This window comes from Amphiura filiformis, chromosome 7 (genome assembly GCF_039555335.1).
Source record: "Amphiura filiformis chromosome 7, Afil_fr2py, whole genome shotgun sequence".
In the NCBI taxonomy this organism is placed as follows: domain Eukaryota; kingdom Metazoa; phylum Echinodermata; class Ophiuroidea; order Amphilepidida; family Amphiuridae; genus Amphiura; species Amphiura filiformis.
This window is the reverse complement of record NC_092634.1, coordinates 26,331,462-26,351,635: the sequence shown is the minus strand read 5'-3', so window position 1 is coordinate 26,351,635 and position 20,174 is coordinate 26,331,462. Positions and strand designations below refer to the sequence as shown.

The window sequence follows — 20,174 nt, the reverse complement described above, 5'->3', positions numbered from 1 at the left end:
ATATTTAGTTAAACATTCAGGACGAAACACAATCAAAGACGTATGAGGACATAATTATGTGCAGACAAAGACCGGACAGGACACGTGAGACAGACAATGTTGGCTATTGTTTAAGATTACCTATTATACATAATAGTAATAATAATTTTAAAATTACATGATGAAACATTACACAAACTAACGAGATTATTTATAACGAGATAATAACTCAGATTTGTACTTATTTTTGAAGCTTGTCAGAGTAAGTGAATTTTTGGTATTTAAACTAATATTGTTCCATAGTATAGGCCCTTGTCGTCTAACAGTGTTACGGGCTAAATCATTTTTAAAATGATGAGCTCTATACATTTCCGATGACCTAGTATTATATGCATGAATTGTACTAGCTTTAATAAAATAATTTGAAAAAATATCTGGTAAAAGATCATTATAAAATTTATACATGAAAATTGCTTTCTGCAGTTTGTGGATATCATAAACTGTGAGACTATTGAATGAAGTAAAAGGGGGCGGAGTGTGGGCAAGAAAGTGAGAATTTGAAAACAATCGAATTATTCGCCTTTGCTTAATGTGAATTTTGTTTAAGTTACAGTTATTTTGATCAGCCCAAATAATATTACAATAATTAATGTGTGGCAAAACCAAACTTATATATAATGTAAACAATGTTTTTAAAGATAGGACATGTTTGAGCCGAAATAAAATACCAGAATATTTGGAAACAATATTAGCTATATATGTTGTGTGGTGGTTCCAAGTAAGGGATTCATCCAGTGTGATTCCAAGGAATTTAATAGAAGAAACCTTTGAAATTGATACATTGTCAACATGGCTGAGTTGTGATATCTTCGATTGCTAAATCTGTTTTTAAAAATAAGGTATTTTGTTTTATTTATGTTGAGTGATAATTTATTTGCCTTAAGCCAGTTGGAAATGTTACATAATTCTTGATTTATTGTGTTGATAAGATAGGTAAAGTCTTTATGGGAAGCCAAGAGATTAGTGTCATCTGCAAAAATTATCAATTTGAAAAACTTTGAGGCCTAAACAATATCGTTCAAATATAAGATGAAAAGTAAAGGACCTAAAATTGAGCCTTGAGGAACGCCGCAAGTTGAATGAATTAATGATGATTTAACGTTATTAAATGAAACATACTGTGGCCTATTCATGAGGTAGTTCCTGAACCACTCGAAGGCAACGCCGCGTACACCGTAATGAGTTAGTTTGGATAGAAGAATGTCATGGTTTAGCGTGTCAGATGCCTTCGAGAGGTCCAGGAAGATACCAACACTGTGCTGATTGTTATCTAAGTCAGTGACAATTTTGTTGTATGCATCCATAATAGCCATAAAAGAAGAATGTTTTGGGCGAAAACCAAATTGAGATTGATGCAAAATATTTAAACTTGAAATAAAACCATATAATCTATTGTGCACAACTCGTTCAAGAATTTTCGAAAAAACAGGGAGGACGGAAATTGGCCTATAATTGCAAAATTTGTGCCGGTCATCGTTCTTGAAAATAGGAATGACTTTGGCCATTTTAAACTGATTTGGGACAATGCCGGTGGTTAATGACAAATTAATTATATGAGAAAGAGGAGAAGATATGATTGAGCGTACGTATTTAACAATATCGGGTTGTATTTCATCAAAGCCACTACTTTTACCCGATTTGAATGAACGGCAGATATCTATTATTTCCTCTGGGTCAGTTGGAGTAAAAAACAGAGAATTATTTGGGGAATTAATATTGTGCAGAAAAGTATGAAAATTTGAACCACGAGTCTGGATTTTGCGAGCTAGGCTAGGACCAACATTAGCAAAATAAGAATTGAATTTATTTGCTATTATGTTTTGATCTATTATTTGCTCCTGGTGAGCATTATCATCATAGAAAAATGACGGTAGGGGGTGTTTATTATTGCGACCGAGAATATCATTTAGGGTATTCCAAATAAGTTTAGTGTTATGTTTGCAATTTTCGAGTTTGTTCGCATAATGATTCTTTTTTGCGGCTCGTATAAGGGTAGTAAGTTTGTTGCGGTAAGAAATATAAGCATTTTTATTGCTTGGTGAAGGATGACCAATATATTTTCTATACAGCTTTTCTTTCCTATGAATTGATTTGAGAATTAAAGAAGTGATCCACGGTTTACGTGGAATATGCCGGTTACGTGAATTTCTAGTACCACGTGCCTTAACGGGAAAATAAGTGTTATAAATACGAAGGAATTTACTAACAAATGCTTCGTACGACCCATCAGCAGATGTCATATCAGTGACAAACTTCCAATCAATCAATTTCAAATGATTATAAAAATGTTCAATTGAACTTTGGTTATAAGTGCGAGTAGTGCCGATGTGTGGTTGAATAAAACGAAGTGCCATTGATTTTGTACATTGGAAGATTGGAAAATGGTCAGTTAGACCCACTACACACACACCAGATTTGATTTGATGGGTAAGAACATTCGTAAAAATATTATCAATCAAAGTTGCAGTAGTAGGTGTCACTCTGGTGGGTCTATCAATTAATGGATACATACTATTATTATGAAATGTTTCCAGAAAATTATTAATAATATCATTTTCACTGTGTTGTAAAATATCTAAATTGAAATGACCGGAAATATAACAATTTTTGTTTTCAGCAGAAATAGTGTTGAGGCTATTATCAAGATCGGTAATAAATAAATTAACATCAGTTCTGTGTGCACGATAAATTGAACCAATAATTGTATTCTTGGTGGTGGGACTCAGGATTTCGTATACCAAGTTTCATGCCCGTACAACAGTTTTTACTAATTTGACCTCAGATGACCCCTGGTGACCTCGAAATGACCTTCCAAAAATGTGGCTTTAAATGTTGACTGTACCCACCAAGTTTCATGCCCATACAACAGTTTTTACTAATTTGACCTCAGATGACCTCAGTGACCTTGACCCACTAACCAATACAAACCGGTTCTGTCTTGGGTCAAGATGCACCCACCCACCAAGTTTCAGGAACGTGCGACTCCTAGTCTGCGAGAAAATAGGCGGAAAGCAAACTTTAACCAAAACTTTACCCAAATTTGTCACATACACACACACACACACACCCACATACATACGGAAAAGTGATTATATAGTCTCCTGCCTTATCAGGCGAGACAACAAGTCCGAAAACCGCCCTAACTATCCCAGCAAACACAAAAACGTTTAAAAAACGTTTTAAATTAGTTATATTTTGGCTTTTGGTTTAGGTAAAAACGTTTTAATAACATTAAAATGTCAGGTTATATAAAGGTCAAGATAACGTTTTAAAACGTTTTGTATGAAAACACACTACAACAATATTTTTGTAATGTTTTCACAAAATGTTATTGTAAACTATTTTGCAAACATTTTTGCCAAATATTTTGTCAATACTTAAATAACATTATGTTAAAATATTTGAACCCAGCAAACACAGAAATGTTCTTAGAATGTTTTTTTCAAAACATTTTCCGCTCATTCCATGTCAAATCACCCAAATAAAATGTAATTTTAAACCTGACCTCCTTCAAATTTGTTCTTATTTGGTATACAAGGTGATATTGGCTGACAAAGCTGAAATTTCAAGTTTGAGCTTAATCGGACTTACGGTTCTCCCGCTACGGGCGGCCCATTTTTTGCGATTTCTGCGAAAAATGGCGCGGTGGCAGATTTTTCAACGACCATATCTCCGCAACCGTATGACCAAATGAGCTGAAATTGGTGTCATTGGAAAGCTAATGTCATAAAGAATCCAAATCTGTCAGTATTTTTAAATACGAGCAAGTTAAAATTGTAAAACCTTTTGCCCTTGAATTTGACCTTGAATTTGACCGTGTGGATCACGTGACACGGAAACGAAAGTGTGTTCAAATTACGCCCCCATATGTTTTCTACAAAATATAAACAAATTAGATATATAATATTTTCAGTTTTCCTCCAAGCTTCTCTCAAAGTTATGCAAAACTGTGATTTCCTATTGAAACACACAGTGAACTACAATACTGAACTTTGCATACTGACTATTCAGTGCTAAGTTCAGTATTGTGGTTTACTGTGTGCTTCAATGGAAAATCACATTTTTGCCTAACTTTGAGAGAAGCTTGTATGAAAACAAAACATATTATACCTCTAATTTTTATATATTTTGTAGAAAACATATAGGGGTGTAATTTGAGCACACTTTTGTTTCGGAGTCGCGTGATACACAAGGTCAAATTCAAGGTCAAAGTAAAGGGCAAAATGTTATACAATTTTAACTTGCACATATTTATTAAATAATGACAGATTTGGATTTTTTTATGACATTAGCTTTCCAATGACACCAATTTCAGCTCATTTGGACAAACGGTTACGGAGATATGGTCATTGGAAACTCTGCTGCCGCGCCATTTTTCGCAGAAATCGCAACAATTGGGCCGGCCGTAGTGGGAGAACCATAAGTCCGATTAAGCTCAAACTTGAAATATCAGCTTTGGCAGCCAAAATCAACTTGTATACCAAATTAGAACAAATTTGAAGGAGGTCAGGTTTAACTCATTGGGTGAATTGACATGGATTGACCCTTTAATAACATTTAAATGTCGGGTTATATAAAGGTCATGAAAACGTTTTTAAAACGTTATTGCAAATATTTTGGGCAAACATTTTTCGCAAAATATTTTTCAACTCCAAAATAACATTCTGTTTAGAATGTTTTGTATCAAGTGTTCAAGAATGTTTTTGGAATGTTATTAAAACGTTTTTATACCCTTTATATATCCCGACATTTAAACGTTTTCTGTAAAACATTTTTGTTTGCTGAGCAGTAGATTATCAAACAATGTTTTTAAGGTTATGAAAACGTTTTATACTCTTAATATACCCTTTATATAACCCGACATTTAAACGTGTTCTGACAACCTTTTATAACCTTTTGCGAATGATGTCGAAAACCTTTTGTGTTTGCTGGGATGGTAACAGTCCGAAAACCGCCCTAACTACGGTAACACTCAACTTCTCGGGGCTCCCCTAATTTCAATAACGCTAATACACCTTCATTCATTTTGTCATTATGCTTAGGCTTGGTTAGGGGAAGGCCAATACACAAAATTTCCCGGTTGATTTAGCCCTTATTCCCGCTAATAGCGTAATCATCGTCGTCATCATCATCATCATTATCATCATCGTCGTCGTCAGAATCATCATCATCATTATCATCATCATCATATTCATTATTATCGGAGTCATCATCATCTAGGCATCATATCGGAGTCATCATCATCCTAGGCATCATCATTATATTCAATTCATCATCTGAGTCATACTAAATTTGAGGCATCGGCATCTTGTCATCCTCATCAATCTTCATCATCCTAGGCATCATACGGCAAGTCCCGCCGGCGAGTTAAGAATTTTACAACAAGTCAACTCGCTTTTGAAACAGTGGACTTTTTTGCAAGGGGGGGTAATTGCATAAATTGCACAAATTGCTGACGGCTAGAATGGACTTGGTGATCAATGTCATAATTGCTCATATAGTCGGCACCTTAAAGCCCTTTCCACCAATTGCACAAATACCGATCATTGGAAGCAACTAGGATATGAGAAAAATAATCTAAGTTCAAAATTGCATAAATTGCACAAATTGCTGACGGCTAGAAGGGAATTGGCGATCAATGTCATAATTGCTTATATAGTCGGCACCTTAAAGCCCTTTCCACCAATTACACAAATTGCACAAATAGCGATCATTGGAAGCAACTAGGATATGAGAAAAATAATCTAAGTTCAAAATTGCATAAATTGCACAAATTGCTGACGGCTAGAAGGGAATTGGCGATCAATGTCATAATTGCTTATATAGTCGGCACCTTAAAGCCCTTTCCACCAACTGCACAAATAGCGATCATTGGAAGCAACTAGGATATGAGAAAAATAATCTAAGTTCAAAATTGCATAAATTGCACAAATTGCTGACGGCTAGAAGGGAATTGGCGATCAATGTCATAATTGCTATAATATAGTCGGCACCTTAAAGCCCTTTCCACCAATTGCACAAATTGCACAAAATAATGGCGATCATTGGAAGCAGCATGCGCAGTTGCAATTTTCCGAAATTGCAAAAGGGCTTATTGTAGGTATCCCAGGCAAACCTTAGTTAACACATTTGCTAGTCAGCGAAATTCGCCGAGACTGGGACCCAAACACAATGCATATTTACATAGAAATTTGAATTTTTTTCGAGAATAGGTCGGTGAAGGAAACCTACATAAATATGTTTTCTATACTTCACTTGACCCAAATATATGATTTTTTATGGTGATAATCAAGTCGCACATGGAATTTTAGAGGGATTTTGACAGCAGTTCCATTAAAAAAAGCTGCTATCGCCATGAGACTAAGATCTACATGTAGAAACACCCCTAAATGCCGTTTTGGGGAATTTTGCTATCTGAATCTTTTTGATGAAAGTCAATCTTTGACAAGATGAATCTTTGTTACGGAAAGTGCTATGACAAAAATGTTTTCAGTTTTGGCTTTCTTTACTCAAGGGTTTTAATTTGATATGTAAAATGGTGCAGTTTGATGGCAAATTTGAATTCACCTAGCATACCTACTTATTGCACAAATAGCGATCATTACATTGGAAGCAACTAGAATATAAGAAAAATAATCTAAGTCCAAAATTGCTTATGGCCAGTACGTTAAAGCCCTTTGAACCCTTGTCTTTTGCATTTACTTCTAGCTATTTGTGCTATTTGTACAATGTGGCGAAATGTAAAATTTCCCTATAGTAACCTTAAGTATAGGAAATTTACTATAAACAACCAATCCTGCGCCTTTCTCCAAATAGGGCGAATTTGACAGTTTGCTCATAGATTTAAGTTAGAACATGTGTAAGTATTACAAATATGCCAAACAATCGGGTTTGAAAAAAATAAATGTAAATTTTTAAAAAAGATCGTACATTTTTATTAAACATGTATATCAGTATATTAAAAGCTTAAGCTTGCAGCTTACCGATCACGCATGCACGTCCACGCACTATTACTTCAGTCGTTGGTTTTACTAAGGCAGCAAGATCCCCGGCAATGGTTCGTGAAATCTCAATTTATTGATGTAAAGAACTACAGAATATTTTGTGTCGTGAATATTTTATTGCTTGTATTTTTAAGATTGATTTAAGTTGATAAAGACCAGGTTGATTGCGAACGAATTGCAAACGTGCCGCTAAAATGAATATGAACCGAGTAGTGAATGTGTGTGGGCAAACCGATACATTTTGCTATAAGAAACCTGTATTCCTCGATACGGGACATATTGGAGAGTAACATTATCACCCAACACTAATATCGGATGTATTCGCCCATACCTAATGTATTATGCCACATGCGAGATGACAAAGCCGAGTTGCCCAAACACGTGTTTCTTGACCAGTCACGGGAGTCTTGGTCGTAATTTTTGAGCGAGTTTTGATGTGTCAGAAGTTTTGGTGTTTTCTTGCATTCTTGACCGCATGCAAATTTGTTTTGAATATTTTCCGCAATGGCATTCCATAATTTCGACAAAAACCGATTCTGAATGTGGCAAATCAATGTCAGTTGTACAAAGTTTTAAATCATCTCTGATACGGTAAGAAAGTGAGCTGTGGACATAAATAGCCGCTCCACCACTTTTCCTCTCCTTTCTTGGGGCACTTAAAAGAATATAATTAAATATCAATTACATTAGAGTTATCTTCATAAAACCAAGTTTCAGATAAAGTTATTACACTGAATGTATGATTGAAACTAGCGATAAAATTATGTATACTATCAAATTTTTTGTTAAAGCTGCGAGTGTTAAGATGTAGAAAAGAAAAGTCATCATTACATAATCCAGTCATATCATTGTTATCAAGTACATATCTACATGAAGTTGTGACATTATAATCATTTAGATGTCTAGAATCATGAGTTGAATGGAGATTTTCTTCGAACAAAAATGGATTCAATCTCATACCCATCAAACGATTATAATCGATGGAATTACCATGATAATATAATGAGAACCTAAATTCATCATCGTCAACATAATGGTTAAATGGAAATAAATCACCTGTACAATTGAAACATAACCAATCATCATTATCCCTTATTTCTGTGTAAACGCATCTAGTGTGGTAACATGAATTACATAGGCAACAGAAAATATTAGACTGATGGGGTAGGATGTTTCTGTGACAGGAGTTGCAGTTATTTAACATAATGAACTTTAACCTGAGACAACACATTATTCATTGTAATAAACATACAGTGTATACAATAGAGGAGCAGGAGTGTATCATTACATAAACAATATATATCATTATATACATACATCATCATCATAGCAAACAATAAAGTAAATCCATTTGCCAACATACAACATGAAATAACACAGAAAACTATAACATTTAAACAAAAATGGATGTGGGCCAATTTGGCGCACCACTGTACATGGCGAGACAAATGCATGGACTAGGTCGGACCGGGCCGGTTTATAAACTCGAATGAATTGAAGAAAAAATGAGATTGGAAGTGAGAAATGAAACATGGTTTAAAATTTGGAGATATTAAACGAATCGGGTAAGAGCAATTTTACAAAACAAAACAAGGGTTGAAATAGAAAAGAATATATCAAACTCGATGGACGGACCGTTCCTCGTGCTTATCATGGACCTGAGCAGCCCATGGTATGTCGTCGTGAATGGGGAGCAAATACGTACCACCAACCGAAGCAAACACATGCTACAGAAGACGATCGAATCAATATATAAAAAAAAAACTATACCAAAGCATAATAACGGTCCATCAATCGAGCAGCAAAGAATAAATATTTCTGTAAATAGTTCAAAGTTCGGGGCAGAAACGTTTTGAAGGCAAGTTAACATTAAACAAGATTACTTCACCACGATTATATTTGTAGTGGCTGTATGAATCAAGGAGTACACTTAATAGTAAACTTGATAGTATAGTAACGCAAAAGTCATTTAGTGGAATCAAATGGTGGAAATATAGGATCATAGATCCTGCCATTTATGAAGAGTTGAACTAATGTCCCCTTTGTCTTGATGACAGCCTTCTTTCCTGCTGCGATGGCTTGTTTCTTGACGGGAAGGAGGTTTTGACGTTGGAGCTGCATTTCTTTCGGCAGATGGGGTGAAATGCCAAACTTCTTTTACAATAATCGGCTTCGGTTTCCCATTTGTAGCTCGTGTTGGGAGGCGATGAGTGTTGGCAAAAAGTATGGTATCAGCTTGCTCATGGCGAAGCTCCTTCTTCAAAAAGTTGCGTATTGTGCTCTCACAATCCTCTCCATGTGTTTCTTCAATGCCATAAAACAGCAAGTTTGATTTTTTGCTGTATAGTTCATCCTCCACGCTCTGATCTTTCAATGTCTTAATTTCTTTCATAAGATCTTTGCGAAGGGTAGGAATGGTTTCATCCCGTATTGTTACGACCTCGTTATCGACATGCTCCAGGCTAAGTTTTAGATCAGCAACGTCGGTTCTGATCTCGGACAGTTCGGACTTCACGTCATTAATTTGTTGGGACAAGCTTAGATGGTTTTGCTTCATATCTGCCCTAATTAAATTCAAAGTCTTAGCCATTTCATCCATATTGAACACGTACACCTAAATGTTAGTCTCAAATCAGCCGAAGAGCGTTCTACGTTCAACTGGGCGTATCGTGTGCAGCTGCGACGTGACAGACGTGCAAGCAATAATAGTCCTTAATCAACCGAAGAGCACTACGCAAACAAAAGCAATGGAGACGAATTATCTACACGAGCGGTAACTGAAGAATTGAATGTGGCGGGCAACACAAGCAGTCTATAACAGAATATTACAGGAAAATTATAGCATAAACCAACATACCGATGACATATAAATAATCCAAGTCACTTCCGTTGAGTTATAAATGTCAATTTAGTGCTTCAGTAAATCGTTGAATTGTTATAAAACGGCTCGGATTGTACGCCGGTACGAGCTAGCTTGTTACACTGTCCGCCATGTTGATCTCTTGTCCAAGGTGATGGAACGAAGTTTAATATTCCCGCCAAGGCCACATCATTTCACATTTTAGGTGGGATAGACCTAAGGGGGACCCAGCTATGGCTGTGTTTGAGGTGTAGGATTGCGTGAAATTGTATTCGTCTATAGCGAGACACAATTTTGCAAGGAACACCAAAGAAAAGTAATCGCGGCATTTAACAATAATCATAACCATACACACTTATCGTCTCAGAATTGTTTTCCTTCGTTCACGCTATGAAAACGCCATGTCTACTTTCCAAAAGGCGACCTGTAAACCCCATTGTTTATGTTTTATGTTTATGTTAATATAAAAAACTTTATAAGGACGATGTATTTTAAGCATCTGAGTTTCTAGGTAAGAAGGACAAAAACAGGAAGTCGGCGTCGAATCTTGTTTTTAAATCAGGCAGCCTCTTGGCCTTTTAATGGAGGCAGTTGCCAAGTAAGGTATTTTCCCCGAGTTAATGTCACGCTTTGTTTTCTGAGATCATATGCCGTGATCAAATCTCGAGGCACGGTAATTATTGTTGTTTTTTCTGCTATAACTGCTTCCACAATCCCATTACTGTTATGAACAAACACAGCCATTCTTTTGGGAGTACCGGCTCTTGGAGTATTTCGACCAAATCTTTATTATAGAATCGAATTTTAATTTCATATATCTGTAGGCTGTAGGGAAACCTTTTAAACCACCTGTAACTGAAGTCTTGATAAAAATAACCACGTTATAGTCAAGTGTAAATCATTTAGTGAAAACTGAGCAATTCCAAATATATATGTCTTGATCTTTCTAGAATTTGATCAAGATCAAGACCTTATCAAGGATATAGACCTAAGTATCAATGCATAGCTATCGGTCTTTTCTATCCAGTGATACCAAAATGACTACAAACATTCCCAACGTAACAATATAGCTACGATGTCATAATCTGAAGGGTGCACACCAGTAAATAGCCTACATTGACTTTCTGTACAAACAGGGTCCGGGAAAACGTCATTTTTTTGACTTCAGAGCGACTCAGCTCTTCAAAACTTACTCTTTCTGCAAGTTGAAGGTCAGCTGAAGACATCTAGTCCAGAGAAATCATACGGAGTCCAGCGTTTTTTTTCCAGGAAATTGCCCACTAGATCACCCTATATAAAATACAGCTTACGGCGACTCACAAATAGCTTAACAAATTTTTTTTTCATATTAGACTTTAAAAAATCTATTTTTTTTTCAATTGAGCACAATCTGGCAGTTGATGTTGTTGTTGCAAACTGTGCGCGCAGTAATAAAACAATAATTTGTTTTAAATATTTGGTTTTTCTGATGACTTGCAGTTAATGTAAGATTTCTATTTGTGTGGCTATAGTGTAAATGATGATGATGACGACGACGATGATGATGATGATGATGATGATGGTGATGATGATGATGGTGTAGATGATGATGATGATTATGATGATGGTGTTGTTGTTGTTGTTGTTGTTGATGATGATGATGGTGGTGATGTTGTTGTTGATGTTGATGATGATGATGATGATGATGATGATGATTATATGATGATGATGATGGTGATGGTGATATTTTGGTTGTTGTTGTTGTTGATGATGATGATGATGATGATGATGATGATGATGATGATGATGATGATGATGATGATGATGATGAGAGTCGTGATGGTGACGATGATGGTGGTGATGAAGGATTTAATTTAGTAATAATTTTTCAACCCCCCCTGCACCCACCCAGTCAATGTTGTTTTGATACTGAGACAGGAACGGACAAGTGGTCTAGTATTGGCTCCAACATTGCTTTGGGGAGGGGGGGGGATTGTGCAATATGAAACATTAATGTTTGCCACTCATGTTACTTGTAATGTTTAAACAAAGAGAACGTTTCTATGGTATCACTCACAGTAACCTGCTTACTTCTCATGTATGTTTTTGCTTAACACGTGTGCTATGAGCCATCATCTCCAAATACACAGTTCAGTGACCTCGAGGCCTCCATTCAACAAGAAATTAAACCTGCTGTTATAGAGGATGAGGCCCACGTGCCAAGGCCAAATCGACTTTTACAATGTTTATTGAAGAGATAAAATATGCATAATCTTAGTTTGCGAGAAGATAAGAGGTCAAATTTTTCCATGTTAAAAATAGAATTACATGCTAGGCATGTTTGTTCCTCTTTGTAATTAACATCATCATCATCATCATCATCATCATCATCATCATCATCATCGTCATCATTATCATCATCATCGTCGTCGTCGTCGTCGTCGTCGTCATCATCATCATCATATCATCATCATCATCATCGCCTTCATCATTACCTGACTACTAGCCACAAACCCATACCAAGGAAAATAAAATATCAATTTTGCTGCAAGCCCTCAGAGAAAATTAATATACAAATATTTAAAATCATGTTTTATTACAACGTATCTAATAGTAATAGTAATTTACACACAACCATGACAACTGCTAAATTAAGCTGAAATGAAAAAAATATAGACTATAAAAAAGTCTATAATGAAAATAAATGTTGTTGCTTGGTGTTTCTGAAATGTAACACATTTTGAAAGCTTAGCCAAATCTTCATAAAAGGTCGGATCCTGCTCATTTTTCACAGACAATATATTTCCCAGGCCTAAATTAGGATTTAATATGAATCAGGGCCTAATGGTTAGTTTTTAAGCCTTTCCTAATCTATTCTATTCAGTCTTCTTGCACCATCCTCGTTTTAAACACGTAACTTTTCAAAAAGGACATAGGAGATTCCTATTTACTGGTGTGCACTCTGAACACGCCCAGGGACATTTGGGAAATTCTGGCTATGTTCAAATAGGCAAAATCGATTTTGGCTAAAAATTCTAAGAAATGCGATTTTTACCTAATCTTCTACAAAATATAAAAGGATGTGATTATTTTAACTAAGTAAGAAGTTAGTAGCTCATGGAAAAGAGTAGAATAATGTAAAAGCACATGGTGGGCAAGTCTGTGAACTATAACTAAATAAACAGCGAAGAGTGTACTGAAAAGCAAAAACGTGCTTTGGATACAATACTGAAAATAACTGTGCATCTAAAATTTTAGTCAAACTTTTTTTAAAAAGTCATTCTTTTGCTCTTAAAGATAAAAGCAAATTACCTTCTACTGACAATTAAAAAATGACAAGTAGAACGTTGTAAATATCAACAGGTGTCAATGACAGACAATTCCAAGAAAATCTTACTTTTACCTTTAAAAGAGACGGTTGCAGTTATATTTAAAGTACTTTCAAAACCGGTGTATGTTTATATATACAGCAATATAGTTGAAGTAGACCCGTACATCCATCATGCTCGTTGGACAGTCCAAGGGCAGTCTTGAAGGATTCGATTAATACTGACTAAGATCGAGTTGACATTTATGTTGGTTGCTGATCACGTTTTGATAACGACGAGTCATCAATGAACAATGAAAAATAACAACTAATCAACGAATACCAAGATTTGCAAGATAAATACGCTAGCAGTAATCGCACTATTAAACCTTGGACTACGAGGGTGACGGTGGAGCTGGTAATAATAGTGGTACTCAAATAAATCAAAACTATTAAAAATTATTTTTTAGCATTTTCAACAACAAAAAAACATACAACAACAGCAATGTTACATAAATCAGATGAGTATAATACAATTCAGTGTCCATGCGAACGAGAAAGGATGATGACAGTCGGGATTATATATGTCTGATCCTTTGAATAATTTGAGTAGTGCATGGCGCTCTTCGTGATATCCTATTTATAACGAACCTTTAAATCCTTCTTACAAATATAGGCAAAATAACAAACCAGAGACAGTAACGCCATGGCTGTCGAAAAAGAGAAAAAAGTATAATCAAAATTGATTTTCGACTAAAAATTCTACTGAAATATGATTTTCATCCAATTTTCTCCTTAATACAAAATGAAAAAAAAGGAATTTCAACCTAACTATTAAGTATAAAGTCAGCTCTGCTCTTGGAAAAGAATGCAATACTGTAAACACCAATGATGTGCAAATAAATGATATAAACTTTAACTATAAATGTAATAAACAGTGAAGAGTGTACCGAAAAAAAGATAAAACGTGCTTATCAGAGCCCTTTAAGATAAACGTGACAGATCAACATAAGCACATTACCTTCTACCGATGACATTAGATAACAAGTACAACGTTGTAAACGTCAATGGTAGACAATTCCATGAAAAAACCTACTTTTACCATTAAAAGAGACGGTTGCATTTATATTTAAAGTACTTTCAAATCCGGTTTATGTTTACCTATACATCAATATAGTTAAAGTAGATATCCATCAATCTCATTGGACAGTCCAAGGACAGCCTTGAAGGATTCGATTAATATCATTGACATTGATGTTGGTTGCTGATCACGTTTTGATACCGTCGAGTCATCAATGAACAATAAAAAAGAGTAACAATTATATCACTCATACATACATTCTAGACAGTTCATTGGTTGATTACCATTTGCCATTTTTACCATCACCCTCTCCGTGTGATTAAAAACCTCGCGTCGAGGTTTTGCCAAGTTTAAAAAAATAACGGTTACTTAATGAAATAACGGTTAGTTCATGAAAAAGAAGAAGTGAAATTTAGCAAAACGCGACGAGGTTTATTTACCCGTAAGAGAGCTCTATTGTTCCGTTATTGTATCCGCTATTGTATCCACTATTGTATTCTATTCATAAAAGCTACTGCAAGAATCGCGGCAATCCCTGATCTTGCAGGTGTCTACCGCCGGCGTTTCGCATTTATTAACATTCAAAATGATCCCATACTCTTACATTTATAGACTTATTCCCGCTTTTTATATAATATTCAGAAATTGCAATTATGAAAACTACAAACTTTGAAAGTGAAAATATATTACCATCGAAAATATATCATACTTAAATTCTATAGAATCTATAGAGGCATTGCATGTGACGTATCATCCCGTAAATATGGCAGACTACTCAAATGCATTCAACAAAAGCATGATTGCAATCTACCGTGACAGTTCGTCTCACACATAACCCTGCACTACGATCAAATAGGTTGATGACAACATTTGATTGAATGGACTGTACTCCGCCATAACTACGGTGAAGGACACCGGTTCAAATTCTTTGTTTGGAGCCAATCAATAATTTCATGCAGGGCCTCTATAGATACCCAACCCAGAAGTGCCCATTTATTTTCTAATTTTTTGTAATCGCGCCCAAATATCCCCGCAAATATCTTATACACGGTTTTATTGATTCATTTTGGGCATTTCAAAAGTTAGAAATCGTCAAAAATGGCAACATCCATTGATAGCAATGGTTGAGTAAACATTGTCTAAACACTAGATAAAAAGACAGCTTTGTACTAGAGAGAAGATGTGAGGAAAAAAATATGTGTGCTGCCGCTCATTCAAAAGTAATCACGCTATTCAGGTTTAACAATAAAATACAATAAAGGGGTTCGAACCCATGGTGGGTGTGATACACAACTTGCTGCTTAATAGTTTTAGGGAAAGGTCAGTGTCTGTATATCATCATACTATGCATACCATGCATGCAGACCCTAACATCCAGTTATATTTCAAATGAAAATATGACCGAAGTTCCATGGCAAATTATAATTTCTGACGCTTGTTGACTCTTTCAACCTCTACGATTTATGATACAGACTATTTTCAATTATCAAAATATCTTTATTAGGTTTGCAGGAAATGACAGGAAAATACATACAACAATAAAATAAACATGATCAACAATCATCCCTTTTCTAACAAAATCCTAAAACACTCTCCCTAAATAATTATAATTCGAAATAATAACACCTATTCATTTATTCATTATAAACCTCTCGCAAACTGGAATGTGTATGTGGTGAATTGTAATTTTAATAACCGATATGGAAACAAACAGGTACTATAATATTATTCAAAATCAAGAATAATATTAAACAAATCCTCCTACTCGAACAGTACACTTAATTTAGGCCCGGGATTTAGGCCTGCATTATGATTTTAGACCTAAGGTAAAATACTTGAAGAGATAACAAGAAACCTTTCGTGCTTGGCCACTGTAGTGCTTGGCTGATCCTTGCTGGATGAAGGTCAATATTGATATATTATGTGAGTGAAATCAAACACCGTGTCCTCGTTGCTACTCCCATGTAATCGAAGGTCGTAAACATTAATCCGATAACAATAGAGGGTATTCATTACTACATCATTGATGTGGTTGCTCAATGCTCATGCATAAAATTCTTCCATGGGCTGTTTAGCTTAATCATGTTAATCGGGAAGTGACCTCTTGAAATGATATCATCACAAAGTGAACGATGTTATAACTTGGAGGGCTAACAAACCAACACCGCCAAATTCGACTGACGTGTGTACAACGTGAGAAGCTATGAGGAAATGGAACACTCGTTGTCTGATAATACATGTGTTTATGGTTAGGATATCGGTTACTTAGCAGCTCTCGTTCCGCGTGGGTTTATTGAATACACTCTATATATAGTCATCAATATGTCGTTTCCAGTCCCTGGCTGAACTATAGGGTTCAGCTATTATTTTTTTAAATAATTCTTTTACCCCATGCAGCTGATTGGGGTGGTTACAGATCGTTTAAAAACCACTAACCGCGCAATGAGGATATCGAACATAGGCCCCAGCAGGGCTACAAAAAACTGCTAACCGGGAAATATGGATATCCAACTAGTTTGCCCCCTCGAAGCTGTAAAAAACCACTCACCGCGAAATATGGATATCCAACTAGTGTGCCCCGCAGGGCTACAAAGAACCACAAACCGCAAAATATGGATATCCAACAAGTTTGCCCCGCAGGGCTACAAAGAACTGCTAACCGCGAAATATGGATATCCAACTAGTTTGCCCTTCGAAGCTTCAAAAAACCACTCATCGCGAAATATGGATATCCAACTAGTTTGCCCGCAGGGCTACAAAAGAACCATTAACGCGAAATATGGATATCCAACTACTTCGCCTCGCATGGCTACAAAGAACCACTTACCGCGCAATATCTTTTTACCCCCCAAAAAGAATTAATATCTACCAAAACACGTTTCAAAACGTAAAAAGGGGCCAAGTTTAAAAAATCTTTCCTGTGTGGCTTTTCACCCTTTTTTAAACTTGGTCCCATTTATGAAAGTTTCTTAAGACCCATACGAAGTCATCTTTAGGCTACTTGTTTGTTTTCTTAGTTGTCAGTGTTCATTTTGTAGAGTAAATTAATTAATGTTCGTGCTTGATTGAAGTTTTTCCATAAAGACGTTATAATGTATTTTGATTTAAGCAAACGTAGCAAATACTCACTTTGTTAAATTCTTCATCGTCTTGTGCGATCCTGCGCCTTGTGTACAGATGTAGGGCCTATAATATGTAACAGGTTGACAGACAGTCAATTTGCTAAGTATATATAATACTCTACTACTCTTTATGAACACGCAATATAATGAAACATAAACCTTCAAATGTTTTTGATAATACATAGCCTACGTCATATTGCACCGCTTTCGAACAGTCTTAAACCTAATTGTTGCATGTAGAAATTAGGACTCATTCTTCATGTTATTACGGTACCACTTTACTGAATGGGACCAAGTTTAAAAAAGGGTGAAAAGCCACACAGGAAAGATTTTTTAAACTTTGCCCCTTTTACGTTTTGAAACGTGTTTTGGTAGATAGTCTTTACTATCATAGTGCTCTGCCGTAGTGCGCCTGCGCCAAGCCGTGCGCTGACTCTTGGACTCGCCGATTTAGTTATGGGTTGGGCCCCAAAATGTGAAGTATATCACGGCAAAACATGGTGTTATGTTGATGAAAAAATGTATTTCCCACCTTAAATAGTATTTAATAATAGAATTTATGCATGAGTGATATAAAACAAATATTAACTGTCTTAAATAACTCGGTGAAAGATGTATTGTTCCATTCCACTCGCCGTTCCGGCTCGTGCGCTGACTCTTGGACTCGCCGATTTAGTTATGGGTTGGGCCCCAAAATGTGAAGTATATCACGGCAAAACATGGTGTTATGTTGATGAAAAAATGTATTTCCCACCTTAAATAGTATTTTAATAATAGAATTTATGCATGAGTGATATAAAACAAATATTAACTGTCTTAAATAACTCGGTGAAAGATGTATTGTTCCATTCCACTCGCCGTTCCGGCTCGTGGAATGGTACAATACATCTTTCACCTCGTGATTATATTTCGACCATAGACAGTTAATATTTGTATACTAATCAACGGACACCAATATTTTCAAGATAATTGCACTCGCAGTAATCTACTTTCAAACTTGGACAACGAGGGTGACGGTGGAGCTGGTGTAGTGGTACTCAAATAAATCAAATATTATTTAGCATAAATACAACAACAGCAATGTTAAAAATATCAGATGAGTATAATGCCATCCAATGTCCATGCGAACAAGAAAGGAAAAATGACATTCAGGTTTATATATTTCTGATCCTTTGAACAGTTTGAGTAGTGCGTGGCGCTCTTCGTGATATTTCATATCGGCCTATAACGTACCTTTGTATCCTTCTTGAAAGTATTCTTTGGACGATGCCAATCAAGTATTCCTGTACTTTTCGAGTATTGTTGCACTGTATATGAGGACGCTTATGACATGCGTACTGAAGATTCTTGTGCGAGTTTACTTGTCAAGTGGCTTGCTAAGATATGTTTATATTGTGTAAAGACTGCGCGGCCCTAACTTGGTAAAATGATCTAACTTATTAAAGATAAACCTTTTTTTCCTGATTAAGACTGTGCTGCAAATATATTTTTAGGGCTCCTATTGAGATATTTAAATGACAATGGTTAAACTGTAAACAAAATGCTTTTTTGAACGGCAGAAGCCGGTTAAGGCCCCGTGATTCAGCTTTATGTTTTGAGAACCACCATTGGTAAGTCAAAATGCCTAAACCCGCCGTGCCTACGCACCCTACCCCACACAGTGTCAATACAATATTATAAATATTATTTCCATACAGCTCCATACTCCGTTGCTGAGCGACGGGCGATTAGTATTTCACCGAACGCAAGAAAAGGAGTCCTATCTGATTGGCTAGAAATCGATCGCTACATCGCTCAGTGGTAAAGTACAAACTCAAAATGTATTCAATTCTATTGAAATCAATATTCTACTATTGACACAGTTAAAGAAAGTTTACATATGCATTGTGTTATAGACTTGTGATTGAATATTCTATACAAGCACCTGGATCTTAGGTGAATGGGCTAAATATGTTCCTTTATATAATTGTAATTCTCAACATTAAATATGTCAAAATCAAAACCTGCATCTTACCTGAAAACAAATCGAATTTTCTTGTAATAGCAACATCATATGGGGTACTAGAGCATGCGCAAATCGTAATAATGTGTAGAATAGAAACTTGGTGGTATCTCATATGATAGTCGTATGGTGTAAATGGTATGCTTAGCCTGAGTCGCTCGGCCTATCTCGAACAAAATCGTCATGCGTAGCTATTGAAAAACGAGAGGATTCGCCGTACTATCAGGGCAATTTTTGACACGAAGATATAGGGATGATGACGTTGCGCCCCATGCCGTACTGGAAGCAATTGACATGGTCGAAAAAGCGAATGAAGATTTCACACCACCATATGGTATTATATAGTTGTGCGCCCTGAATGCATTTCTCAGAAAAACTCATAGATGTCCTAAAGTAAGCATTAAAATGAGCATAACTTTGGCTACATTTTGATTGGTCATGATTTGCAATATCAAATCCTGCAAGTGTACCACATATGGGAGAGATCGAGTATTTGTTAATGATTTTAAGCAAACCTTTCCATACAAACACTGGCACGATTTTGCATGTACATTAGGTAATTCCCAGACATCATAGACTTCGAGGGTGAGTCGTAAAAATAATGACGGTCGTCAGCCTATATTTTTCAAGTCAGAGGGACCAGGCTAGGGCTAATTTCAACCATCATAGCTATTGCTAAGAACTGAGTCGTTCCTGCGAAGAAAAAATGACGTTTTCTTGAGGCAAATTTTTCGTGAGACCTACAATGGGATATGCGCCTCATTCAACACATTATGCGTA

At 35.9% G+C, this 20,174-nt stretch overlaps 1 protein-coding gene across 1 annotated transcript; it reads right to left on the bottom strand.

Annotated features, from left to right (window-relative positions):
- Positions 1–855: 855 nt before the first annotated feature.
- On the bottom strand, positions 856–2,593 carry LOC140157745 (uncharacterized). The gene is made up of 2 exons (XM_072180992.1): positions 1,476–2,593; positions 856–861 (listed from the first exon to the last, which is right to left on the bottom strand). The coding sequence occupies exons 1-2, from the start codon at positions 2,547–2,549 to the stop codon at positions 856–858; spliced, it is 1,080 nt and encodes a 359-aa protein (XP_072037093.1). The 5' UTR covers positions 2,550–2,593.
- Positions 2,594–20,174: the final 17,581 nt, after the last annotated feature.